At 45.9% G+C, this 13,223-nt stretch overlaps 1 protein-coding gene across 1 annotated transcript; it reads right to left on the bottom strand.

The window, feature by feature from the left end:
- Positions 1-2,380: 2,380 nt before the first annotated feature.
- Positions 2,381-7,769, bottom strand: LOC132206473 (ferritin, higher subunit-like). Its single transcript, XM_059640664.1, has 5 exons — positions 7,668-7,769; positions 5,359-5,505; positions 3,718-3,843; positions 3,132-3,269; positions 2,381-2,500 (listed from the first exon to the last, which is right to left on the bottom strand). The coding sequence occupies exons 1-5, from the start codon at positions 7,767-7,769 to the stop codon at positions 2,381-2,383; spliced, it is 633 nt and encodes a 210-aa protein (XP_059496647.1).
- Between the last annotated feature and the right edge of the window lie 5,454 nt (positions 7,770-13,223).

Raw genomic sequence — 13,223 nt, 5'->3', positions numbered from 1 at the left:
GTGCAGGATGGGAATCGGGTCAAAAAACCAATCAGAATTGACAACTGGTTGATGATGAAATTGCTGAAATGGCCTTTGACCTCCCGCACAAGTGCAAATTCTGGAAGGACATCTCCCTGAAAATGAGAATAAAATATACTCTAAAACTTCACGTCTGTATCTGAGGTTGTGCGTTAAGACACACTCATCACAGATTTGCAGAATTCTGTCGGATTGCTATTCTGAGGGATTAGTCGTCATAATTTTTGAACGTTGGTGTTGGAGCTCTTTGAAAAATGGCTCGATTTGGTTGATCTGAACATTTTCCTATTTCTGTGCAGCAACAGAAATAATGTGCTTTTGGATCGTCTAAAACAGGCAACTGATGTACTTTGTGGATCCAATCTGCATCTGATTTGATCTCCCTGACCTTGACCTTGAAGGCCCAGTTTGAAAAGCAAAACGCTAAATGTGCTGAGTGCCTCTTCTACACAGTAGGCCTCAGGCCTCTATGTCTCAGTTGCTGCTAGAAATGTATCGCACGTTGAACATTTCTGTCTCCCAGTTTCGTTTTTCGTTGGTTGAAGTAGAACTAGCGATTAACCCCAGCATGTTTCCAAGTGAGCAATTTCTGGTCCTGTTTACATTGCGTTCTGTAGATGGTACAGCTCAGAAACTGGGAATTCAGATGCTGGGAATTCTGTCAGGAAGTACTCAACTCCTGAGTTTCCAAAACCTGCCCACCCTCAATAAGGCTGAAATTGGGAGTAGTGCTGGAATAGTTTACAATGTTCTCGCTGGAGGCAGCACCAACGACACTCAAGCAGCTCCATGTAACTCTGTCACCATCCTGACTTGGAACAATATCCCTGTTTGTGAATGAAAATCCCAGAAGCCCCTCCTCAGCAACAGCAGCAGCATCATTCCGGTCTCTCCGACACCAGGTGGACTGTAATACGCAGCTCATTACCACCTCCTGAAGTGTAAGAGTTGCTGAGCACTAAATGTAGCCTTGCCATTGGCACACTCAAGATTGACTGTATATAAAAAGCATGCTGGGACAGGGTAGGGGGGGTCCAAAACTAGAGGGCATTGGTTTGAGGGGAGAGGGGCAAGATTTAAAAGGGGCGTGAGTGACAACATTTTCACACATAGTGTGGTGCGTGTGTGGAACGAGCTGCTAGAGGAAGTGGTAGAGGTGGATAGAATTACAACATTTAAGTGACATTTGGAGATTTACATGGAAAGGAACGGTTTAGAGAAAGATGGGCCAAATGTAGGCAAATGGCACTACACAGTTTATGAAAACCTGGTCTGCAAGTTCGGGCTGGGCTGCAGAGTCTATTCCCATGATGTAGTTTGCCGCAGTGTATTCCTTTCCTTTGGTACTTTAGAATGCTTTGGCGCCTCAGTGCCAGGGACCCAGGTTCGATTCTACCCATGGGTGATGGCCTGCGTGGATTACCTCCAGGTGCTTGAGTTTCCTCACACAGCCCAATGATTTGCAGATTGTCGATCGTGAGCAGGGGCCTGCAGACTAGGTCGATTCGCCGTGGGAAATGTGGAGTTAAGGCAAAGGGGTTGGGTCTAAAGAGGATGCTGTTCAGAAGGTCGATGCAGATTTAATGGGCCTAATGGTCCCTTCCTGCACTTGAGGGTTACTGTAGCCCAGACTTATTCACCGAAAATAAATTGCTTTATGTGGTGGAACAAATATGTTGAGTGCCTTTTGACTCTGCAGCAACCCCTCCCCCCCCGCCAACCTCTATGAAGGCTGCAGTGTGCACTCGCTACAAAACTCCCTGGAACAATCCTCAGGATGTCTCTGATAGCCCCCTCACGAACCCATGATCTCTGACACCTTGAAAGATAAAAGAAGCAGCCGTAAAGGAAAGTCAGCATCTCCATGTCTCCTCTCCGAGCCACTTTGCTCCTTCAATGTGATTTCACCCAATCAACCTGCATCAGGAATAATGTTCACCAAGGGAGCAGCTTAGTGCGCTCAATGCTGGCTTTAGCAACAAGAGCCAATCAAACAGCAGCATTTAACCAGGTGCATTGCTGTGTTATTCCCAGGTCCCTGTTATCCTGCTGTAAGCGGCAATGAGGCTCTACATGATAATCCAGTCCAGTTCAGGTGAATGTCTTGAGCTGACTCCCAGGGGAAGGGGCTGTGGTGAAGGTTAAGGCTGCTGGGGGCACGTGGAAAGAAAAGAAAGAAGAGGTTGGGTTGCGGGCGGGGGGAAAGAGAAGCGGGGAAGAGGCGGAAGAGAAGGAGCTCCAGCCACAGTTTGGGATGGTGAAACCAAAAAGTAACAATACTGAGAATATAGTGTGTTTTGGTCAGGGTAGGGCCCAATGGGGAAAAAAAAAAGAGATATACCAGGCCATCGAGATTGTTTCACAGCTCTGCTGCTTCCGCCAGCTGGATTGAAATCAGAGCCTGCTGGGCCTCTTCCTTTAGACCTTGGTGATCAGGCAGCTGGGTCAGTAGATAAAGGGCTGTCTTCACTTTTTGTTGCTGTCATCATTCAGGCAATAATTGAGTACGCAGGATGGCTGAGGCGGGGAAGAGATTTCAAGGGAAATGTGCAATTGAACACCACTATCCCAAATTCTATCAGGCTGGGTAGAGAAGTCTCTTTGGACGGTGTGGGAGCTTCCTGGCACCAGAGGAAGACAATTGCTTTGAGCTACAGTTGAACCCACCATATCCAGAAGCGCACTAATTGTCCTCTAGAAGAAAGCCAATGCCACAATTGACAAATCCCAACCTTATCCTATTTGGAGGAGAAGCACCTTCAATTTCCACAGGAATAACCAAAAAAACACTCCATCTAGTTACATTCTAATGTGGGGATAGTGAGTGATTCCGTGAAGGGTTGCCCAGTCCAATTAGACCAATCAAATTACAGAAGAGAACTGGCTTCAAGCAAGAGCTATCACCCAAAGTATTCAGAGCTCTGAATGATGGACAATAAGCAAGATCAATACATAATTTTATTCATTTCCATTTAGCTGGTACAGCTATTACATTCTTTGCTACACAAGTCCCTTCTCCTTGGAAGGAGACAGGTTGTCCAGGGTGAAGTGGGGAATGCATTCAGACCAAGCAGACAGTGCTCCAGGCCACACTAACTGCTGTCCTCCAGGGAGAGCCTGTCAAACAGGTACTCTCCCATCCCATTCTCAGGAGCTCCCAGGCGCTTCAGGTTGGTGATGTAGTCCCCGAGTTGCTTGATGATCTCCACCTCCTCATCCAAATAGTGAGTCTCCAGGAAGTCACACAGCTGTAACAGAGGAATATGACAACTGGGTGCATTAACACTATCCAAGACAATTTCAGAATTCCCACTGAAAAACAGGCTTTACCATACTAGTTCCATACAGCCCTGAAAATTTAGCTAACACCTGGAAAATCTGTGCCAGTGAGGACAATAGGATTTCAGCTGCTCCATCTTGCTGTTTGTGAAGTGGAGCTGAGTTGGATGGTGATGGACAATGATCATTCCACTGTAATGCTCCCAAGTGAGAATGGGAATTCAGTGGCCAATATCACTTCATCACTCCCAATCTCCCATTTCACTTCATTACTGATCACCATGTAACAACTGCTCAGCAGCATGGACCCAAAGTGATCAGTGCACACCTGTGAATTTCCAATCCACACAGACCAACCAATGAAGTGTTACCCTGAGGGTCTCGCAGAGATGAGAATGAGGAGGAGATGAAGCTTACATGAGGGTCAGTCTGGGCTGTGGAGAGTTGGTGTAGATGCAGCAAACTCTGGTTCACATTCTTCTCCAGATCCAGGGCAACCTGCATTGCCTGCAGACTGTTACCCCACTCATCCCTCTCTGGCTTCTGAGGATGCAAAGAAGGACAGGTAAGCCTCAGAAACAAAATCCCTGCAGCATGCATCAGGCCATTCTGCCCACTCATGACCATCTGAAGAGCATCCAACCTGGTCCTAGCCCCAGCCATGTAATCCTGCATTTTTCATGCCCTATCCTACCCTGCACATCTTTGGACTGTGGGAGGAAGCCGATGTAGAGATGTGGTGAACATGTCAACTCCAGAATTAAGCTTGTGCCCCAAGCACTGATGCAGTTGTGCTAACCACTGCCATCCCTGAAGCCCTATGGAAGAACAGATCAGTTATTTAACATTTCTTTCACTTAGCCCTATTTGCTTCTTCCGAAAGGAGAGTCAATTCACGACCAGGTCATAGTGGGGATAAGAGTTATGTTTGCACAGAATTGTCAGTGCCCATCTGATGGCATCCCAAGGAGGATATTCACAACTTAATCCCAGGGCTTGTTATGCAGTGGTACTGTCCCTAGGTTTGGAGCATAGGCCCAGGTTGAAGTCCCACTTGTGCTTATGGCTTCATCTCGGACTGACCTGAATGATCAAAAGCATCACTACTATTTAATTCATTGAAGGGACAGCAATATGTTGACAATAAAGGAACCAAGAGAACAAGACTAGAGATATTTCAAGGATCCATAAGTGTAGACAGGATGGGGAAGATGGCTTCCACAATGCCCTTCCCCATTTCTTGGGGCGCAGTACAGGGACTCCAGTCTTGTCACAAACTTTGCAGCATTGGCCATGCAAAGGTGGAATACTGTGTGGTGACCAGAGCCACAATGGCACTGGAAGGGGTCACCAGGACATTGCCCCAAGGCTGAAAAATCCATTAAAAGGAGAGATTAGATTTCTCACTCCAATCCTCAGAGTGAAGTCAGTTGAGATGTTTATGTGATGGCATTTGATTAGTGTGGAGTCTTGATAGTAGATGGGGAGTGTCTGCTATGAGGGGGTGGGGAGAAAGAGACATTAAGACCAGAGGGCACTGATGTGAGGAGTCAGCAGGTTAGAGGAATCCTTTGCCGAGAGGGTAGTGGAAAAATAATGCATGGGGTGGGGGCAGTGGGCAGGGACACGGGGGGGGGGGGGGGGGGGCAGTGTGGGAGGCATCTACTGCTGCAATATTTAAGCAGCTTCTAGACAACTACCAATGCCATGGGGGCTGTAGACCAAGTGCAGTAAATGGGATTAATGTGGTTTGGTGCTTGTCGGCTCAGCATGGGGTGGGGTGGGGTTGGGGAAGCAGCAGGTGGAGGGGAGCCAAGAGGCTTGTTTCTAGGATTTCTTTCCTTTTAGTCAAAAGGAGGGGAGCCAAACAAAACAGTTTTCACTTTCTTTCAGGACATGAAACCACACCGTAAGCAGCCATTTCTCACATCTCCTCCCCACTGCCTGCCTTCTCCAAATCCAACCTTCACAACATGAAAATCTTGTCACTAGTGACAGAAAACACCATGAGCTGCCATTCCTGCACACCACACCAGCACCCCCCTCCCCAACTCCAACCTTCACATCCTGGAGGAGGACTCTGCCTCCACGCTGATTCTGGAGTTTCAGCAGCTTCTCTGCATGTTCCTGTTTCTCCTGGGACTGATCTTTGAAGAACCGGGAGACATGGGCGAGGGCAACATCATCCCGGTCAAAGTAGGACATCTGGAAGGGAGAACAAAAGTTAAAGCCCATTAAACACATCATTGACCCCATTTCTCATGCTCAGAACTGGAGGACTGGTTCAGTCTAAAGCAAACTAATGATTCATTCAATCAGTTGAAAATTGTTGACACCTTACAATGTTCACTAATGGTGTTGCAAAATTAGCCAGCAGCTCCTTTAATTGGAGGAAACCAAACAACCCCAGCATCTTCCACGTAAGATGCAAATTCAGTGTTCTGGTTTGTAAACCCTGCTGAATTGTTTGGGGGTGTGGGTCTGGCACAGCCTAGATAGAAGAGCTGAATGCACATTTCTGTCATCTAGCCTCCAGCATTGGATGGAAGTGGGAACTGAATAGGGTTTAAACAAGTGCCAGGAGCTGGAATGCAGGATGTGCACAGGGTCAGGTAACTTCAAGTCATTACATGTCTCCCCTGGTGCTAGAGTAACATGCAGATGCTGGACATTAATATAGCGAATAGGTACAGGTCTTCTGCAACCAATTGGATCAGATGTACTGTATTTTATTAACCATAAAATCAGCTCTACAAGAGCAGCTGGTGGCAGTATGCAGGAGAATGAAGGCGATTAGGAGAATCTTGGTGCTAAAGGAGAGCCTGCCCAGTGACAGCCTTTGGCTTGTTGCAGCAATAGTTTATCACATTTGTTTATGCCATGCACTCAGGTTGCCAGAAGCTTGCAAAGCAAAGCATTAAAAAAATACACAACTGAAACAAGATCCAATGTTCAGGAGACCTAATGGTATCTGCAGGACTGTGTGACCTATAGATTATTGACTTGTTCAAAGCTGGAGAGCTCAATTTAGCTTATTCCAAGAGGCTAAACTATTGTTTTCCCCACTCACTTTTCAACTGAGATTCACAATCCAACAAGTTATTGCTGATTAGGAATAGTCTATTGACTTCAAAAGAAGAAGAAGTTGTTCCTGGGTAGAATCCAGGTGAGAAGTTAGTTTAATCCTCAAATACAAGCAAAAAGTTTAAAAAAGTGGTTTAATTGGGTAGTTAAGTTGTAGAATAGTGGGGATTTTATTATCAGCACACAAGATTCCCTATTGAGTTTGGACAGTGGTCAGTGACCAAAACCCAACAATTGGTTCACCAGTTAAAGCTATTCCCACCTCCCAAAAAGGTAGTTATAGGGACTTGATCCTCATGTGCCCAGAGAGGACTTCCTTCCAATAGGCACAAGCCCAGAGAGAGATGAATATTCTCCATGTGTCTGGAGAAGTGGAGCTGCAACGTGCAAGAAGTAGACACCATCCAGGACAGAGCAGCCCACTTCAAGGGGACTGTATTCACCACCTCCTTTCAGGGTCCATTATCTACCAGGTCCCCTGCAGCACTCACCAAGGGGACCTCAACACCTTCTGGACACATTCTACCCCTTGGAAGGGCACAGGGGCACCACCACCTGGTGGGAGGAGCCAGTTTGTTTTTTCTGGATAAAAGGTCAAGGAATAACATTCATTTCTGGGTCAAGAGCCTCAGCATGTTCTAGCAGCCCCCTTTGGGGGTGGGGGTGAGGGGGGGCAGGGGGCAGGCACCTATAACAAATCAACTTTCTACAGGTTGTGCAGTGATGGATCAAACCCACCTCACGATAGGGTACAGAAAGCCAAAACATAGGAGACCTACTTAAGCAGGGAGCAGCTTGTCTTACCTCAAGGACTTCAGTTCAGCTTAAAAAAAATCTGATTTGTCAAATTACCACAACACCTTATTGTAAATACCAAAACCAGTATGTTTGTTTATTTACATGCACAAAATTAAAGCAGATACATCAAGACAGATTTAAAAAGGTAGTTAGCCAATGGTTATCTTGATCCTTGAAACTTGACAGCAGTTTAGAAAATTATGGAGAGCCACAGCCAGTTATAAGCAATCACAGCCCTAAAAGGAATTGTAAGATAAATCACAAGATGCTTCACCCTCCATATATCATTGAGCCAACTGGGGCCTCAGTTGCTACATATCAGTATCATATCCCATTGTCATCACATTTACCCTGAATCAAGAAATAGGTAAGACATACAATAAAAAAAACAAACAAGTCTACAAGAGTGTTAATCTAGTTTGTTTTAAAAAAAACAGTTCACTTCATAACAGAAGTAACTCCAACCCCACAGGGACAGCACTCACCAAAGACTGATAGAGATAGGAGGCAGTGAGCTCCACATTAATCTGCTTGTTGACAGCAGCTTCACAATCCTGGTGATAGTTCTGATTGATCTGGGAGGCCATCTTGTGATAGAAACAGCTTTCCTTATCCACCAAAACCAAATTATAAATATAGAAAGAAAATCAGCTACACCTAAAATAGCAATTCCATTGGGGTCTATTTATACTCCAGGAGAAGACCCTCATTTTTTGAGCAGGAAATGACATCATCAGTGATGGCCAATCACTCTTGTTAATCAATTGATCAGTTGCCACGTCCAATCAGTGCAGGATGGGAATTGGATCCAGAAACCGATCAGAATTGACAACTGGTCGATGATGGTTTTGCTGAAATGACCTTTGACCTCCTGTGCAAGAATAAATTGTATAAGTTTATCAACCTGAAAATGAGAATAAAATAGACTCGAGAACTTCACTTTTGTATCTGCGTTTATGTGTTAAGACACGCTCTTCACAGATTTGCTGAATTCTGTCAGTTTGTTACTCTGAGGGATTCCTCTTTGTACCTTTTGAACGACAGTGTTGGAGCCCAGTGAGAAATGGCCAGATTTTGTTGACAGTAAACATTTTCCTATCGCTGTGCAGCAACAGAATTCCTGTGCTTCCGGACCATTTAATACAGGAAACTGATGTCCTTTAAGGATCCATTTTGAATCTGCCAGATTGTCATTGACGTTAGATCTCATGAAGCCTAGTTCGAAAATTAAAACTTTAAATATTCTGAGTGCCTCTGGCACACAGTAGGCCTCAGGCCTCTATATTTAAATGGCCCAGTTGTCAGCTGTTGGAAATATATTGGAGTTCAACATTTTTATCTCTGTATTCAGTTCTTAACAATTTCAAGGACAACTGGGACTTAACTCTAGCATGTTTTGAAGCAGAGAGTTTCTGCAGCTATTTACATTACATTCTGTGGAATGAACAGCTCAGAAACGGGGAAGTCATAGGCTGGGAATTCTGCTGTGAACTTCTCAACTCCTTCCTGACTGTCCAAAACCTGTCTGCGATCTTTAAGACCAGAGTTTGTAAGTATTAATTAATAGTGCTGGGATTGTTCACAATTATGGCTCAGTGCAGGCCCAGCAACACTCAAGCAGCTCCATGTAAATCTGTCTCCATCCTGACCTGGAACAATATCAGAGTTTGTGAATGAACATCCCAGAAGCCCCTCCTCAGCAGCAGCAGCAGCATCATTCCGGTCTCTCCTACACCAGGTGGACTGTAATAAGCAGCTCATCACCACCTCCTGAAGTGTAACAGTTGCTGAGCACTCAATGTAGCCTTGCCATTGGCAAACTCAAGATTGACTGTATATACAAAGCATGCTGGGACAGGGTAGGGGAACCAAAACTGGAGGGCATCGGTTTGAGGGGAGAGGGGCAAAAATTTAAAAGGGAGATGAGGGACCATGTTTTCACACAGAGGGTGGTGTGTGTGTATGGAACGAGCTGCCAGAAGAAGCGGTCGAGGTGCGTATAATTACCACTTTGATAAGACATTTGGACACTTATGGGGGAAAGGAATGGCTTAGAGGAAGATGGGCCAAATGGCACTACAGAGTTTTGGAAACCTGGTCTGTAGGGACTGTGTGGGCAGAAGAGTCTATTTCCATGATGTACGACTTGATGACTGTGCAACAGCTTCCCCCTTTTGTTTGGTACTTTTGGACGTGATGGGGGCTCAGTGGGTAACACTGTTACGTCACAGCCACAGGGACTCTGGTTCAATTCGAGCCTTTGGCAACATGAGTGGAGTTTGCACATTCTCCCTGTGTCTGCATGGATTTCCACCATCTGCTCCGACTGCTTCCCCTAGTCCCATGGCCTGCAGATCAGGTCGATTGGCAAAGATAATTGCTGACAGTGACAAGGGGCATTCGGATTTGTTAGATTAGCCATGGGAAATGTGGGATTAAGGGAATAGGGTGTCCCTGAGCAGGAGGTTGCTCAGTAGACCATTACAAATTGAATGAGCTGAATGGCATCTGCCCGCATTGAGGGATTCTACAGCAAAAACTACAACTTCCTGTTGTTAGCATCGAGAGCAGACATTGTAATCCAATACAGATCATGGGAATTCCAGCTGACCTCTTGGTAAGCGGCTTCTGTGAACGTTTGGGCTGAATTTTCCCAGATCTGGGCTGGGCAGCTTGTTGGAATAAATGCTGGGAGAGAAGGGGGGGGGTGTGGTGGAGAAAGGAGGAGGAAGAAGGGGAGGATGCCACATTAAAGACAATTTTGGATTGCTCTTGGGAAAAGCTCAGCCCCAGTGTGGACTGACTCCTTGGTGAGCAAAGATGGAGCGTGCTATGTTACTCAGATGGAAGAATGAAAAAGCCAACCTACAGTGAGTCCAGCCACCCTTCCTCAGAACTGGCAAGAGAAATTTAACCAGGCAGGGGGTGCAACTGCAGTTGGCTGGAACAAGAGATGGGGAGAAACAGAAGGTCACAGGCCTCCAGTGCTGGTCTTGCTTTGACCCATAACTGGCTCCAAGATCCCTTGGCTACATCCACAGGAGACCAAAAACAACAATGCTGAGAATAGAAAATATTGGTCATGGGAGGGCCTCACTGGGGAGGTTACACCAGATGAGTCAAGCCTGGGTCTTTCCTAACTTAGCTGGTTCCTGCAACTGGATTTAGAGCAGAACTTGATATATCTACTCCCGCCAGCATTTTGTCAACTGATCCAGCCTCCAGATCACAGGCTTGTCTTCCCATTAGATTAGTGTCCGAGTGACAAATCTCATTGCGCGTGGTGACTGAGGGGAGGCTGCAGGAAGGGAAACCTGGCATTGTACGTAGATATCCCAGATTCTATGGAATGGGCGTCTGGTTTATCCCTTAGAGAAGGTACAGGAACTTCCTGTCTCAAAAAGGAAGACAAGCTCTGAACTACAATTGAACCTACAGTATCTGCAAGTGTACTAATTGACATCTGGAAGATTTTCCACCCCACAATTGGGGAAAACACCAACCTCATCCTACTTAGAGGGGAAAGTCTTGAGTCTCCTGTGTCATGAGAAAAAGGAAGTCCATCTAGTTACTGTGCAATGATCGAGAGTGAGTAAATACATCCATTGAAAGGTTGTTTTCATGTCCAATTAGTAATTGGGTCAGCCAAATTACAGAAAGAGAACTGCCTTCAAGCTCAATAAGACATTTCCCAAAATATCCAGTGCTCTGAATGATGGACAATAAGATCATAAATGATTTTATTCATTTGCATTCAGCTGGTACAGCCATTATTCTTAGCTACAAGCCCCTTCTCCCTGGAAGAAGATAGGTTGCCCAGGGTGAAGTAGGGAATGCATTCAGACCAAGCAGACAGTACTCCAGGCCACACTAACTGCTGTCCTCCAGGGAGAGCCTGTCAAACAGGTACTCTCCCATCCCATTCTCAGGGGCTCCCAGGTGCTTCAGGTCAGTGATGTAGTCCCCAAGTTGCTTGATGATCTCCATCCCCAAGTTGCTTGATGATCTCCACCTCCTCATCCAAATAGTGAGTCTCCAGGAAGTCACAGCTGCAACAGAACATGAGAGAAATTGCAATCACTATTAAAGACAACTTCAGAATTCCCACTGCAAAACATTTCACCATACCCACTCAGTCCTAAAAAAACCAAGCCAGCACCTGGAGAATTTGTGCCAGTGAGGACACTTCAGCTGATCCATCTCACCTTCTTAAAGAGCTCCAAGTTGTATTGTATAGTGCAACAATCCCCAATTCAGCAGCCAAAAATCACATCAGCATTCCCACCAGACGGTAATCCAAATTCCTATTTCAGTTCAGTGTTGAGCAATTTAACATTGTCATCATAATTATGATGACAAAGGTACAATGTAGCATCTGGACAAAGTTACATCTACAAATTTTCACTCCACAAAGACCAGCCAATGAAGTTGAAGAGGCATGGCAGTGATGAGAATGAAGAGGTGACGCTTACATGAGGGTCAGTCTGGGCTGTGGTGAGTTGGTGTAGATCCAACAAACTCTGGTTCACATTCTTCTCCAGATCCAGGGCAACCTGCATTGCCTGCAGGCTGTTACCCCACTCATCCCTCTCTGGCTTCTGGGGATGTAGAGAAGGACAGGTAAGCTTCACAATCTCTGCAGCATGGGAACAGGCTATTTGACTCATGGTGACAATAACCAAGGTCACTGCATCATTTCATTCATCCCCAATCAGCAGGTCCAGCCACTATGTTTGTGGCTACAAGGCCCTTCTGTGAAGAATCCCACCTTATTCGTGTAACCCTGCATTTTAAATGGCAATCTTCTAACACACATCATTGAACTGTGAAGCCAATGTGGATGTGGCAAGAGCAAGTAAACTCAAGTCATTCACTGGAGCCTAGAACCAAGAACCAACTTGGATCCCTGGCACTGAGGCATGCATGGGAAACACTGAGTCACTGTGCCATCCCTGAGGAGCAGCCACTCTCTACCACCCAACTCCCCCCACCCCAAAATCCCAACTCCAACCTTCACATTCTGGAGGAAGACTTGGCCTCCACGCTGATTCTGGAATTTCAGCAGCTTCTCTGCATGTTCCTGCTTCACCTGGGACTGATTTTTGAAGAACCGGGAGGGTAACATCGTCCCGGTCAAAGTAGGACATCTGGGAGAAAACAAGTTACATCCATTAAATATCATACAATTGGTGCCAGACATGACTGGTTTCACCTTCAAATTGAGAAGTCAATAAATATTAAATACATCAAGTTGGAGGAGAACCATTGTCCAGTTAGCCAGTGGCTCCAGTTCAAGGATCATCAAAAACAACCCTCACCTCCTCCTGGTAACCAGACAAATACCCTGTTTTTTGAAATTCCTTTACAAAAACCTGTGAATTGACAAGGCCTGTTCTTGTCTGTAGAGAGAAGAACATTTCCACTCTCAGCACCATCAGAATTGGATGAAGTTCGTGACTGAACAGGGTTAAAGGAAATGCCATGAGCTGGAGTGCCACATGTAGTTGTGTGGAAGAGCAGCCAATACCTCCTACCACCTACCCACCTTGATCATGACTCCACTGCTGACCACCAAACCATCTCCTCGTCCATCCACAACCTCACTGGAAGTGACCTCCCACCCACAGCCTCCAACCTCCTCCATTCCCCATGGAGATGGCCTAATTCCCTCTGCTTCTCATCCTGCAGGCCTGACTGGTCCCCGTTCACCAACAACCTTGTCCACCTAGCAAACTCATCCTCACCCCCAACTTCTCCTTCAATTCCTCCCAACTCCTACAGAGGAAGTGGGTGGCCATGGGTACCTGCATGGGCACAAGCTGTGCCTGCTTCTTGGTAGGATATGTGGAACAATCCTTCTCCAGCGAGATGGGCCATAAACTCCACATCTTCCTCTATTACATCCCACAAAGAGCTTGAACAGTTCCTCTAATTCATTACAGCCTTCTACCTCAACCTTAAGTTGATCTATCAATCTTCGATATATCCTTTGATCTTTTTCAAACCTACTGACTCCTACAGCTACCTAGAATACACCTCAC

The sequence above is a fragment of the Stegostoma tigrinum genome, chromosome 38 (assembly GCF_030684315.1).
Source record: "Stegostoma tigrinum isolate sSteTig4 chromosome 38, sSteTig4.hap1, whole genome shotgun sequence".
In the NCBI taxonomy this organism is placed as follows: Eukaryota; Metazoa; Chordata; class Chondrichthyes; order Orectolobiformes; family Stegostomatidae; genus Stegostoma; species Stegostoma tigrinum.
The sequence above is the reverse complement of the archived record's forward strand: the minus strand, read 5'-3'. Positions and strand labels throughout refer to the sequence as shown.

What these genes read in the sequence shown, in the direction of transcription:
- LOC132206473 (XM_059640664.1), bottom strand. Translation starts at nt 7,769, where the DNA reads ATGGCCTCCCAGATCAATCAGAACTATCACCAGGATTGTGAAGCTGCT. An exon ending in CCTATCTCTATCAGTCTTTG is followed by an intron (nt 5,506 to 7,667) that starts GTGAGTGCTGTC and finishes TCTCCCTTCCAG; the next exon opens with ATGTCCTACTTTGACCGGGA. An exon ending in ACCTGTTTGACAGGCTCTCC is followed by an intron (nt 2,501 to 3,131) that starts CTGGAGGACAGC and finishes GAATGATGACAG; the next exon opens with CAACAAAAAGTGAAGACAGC.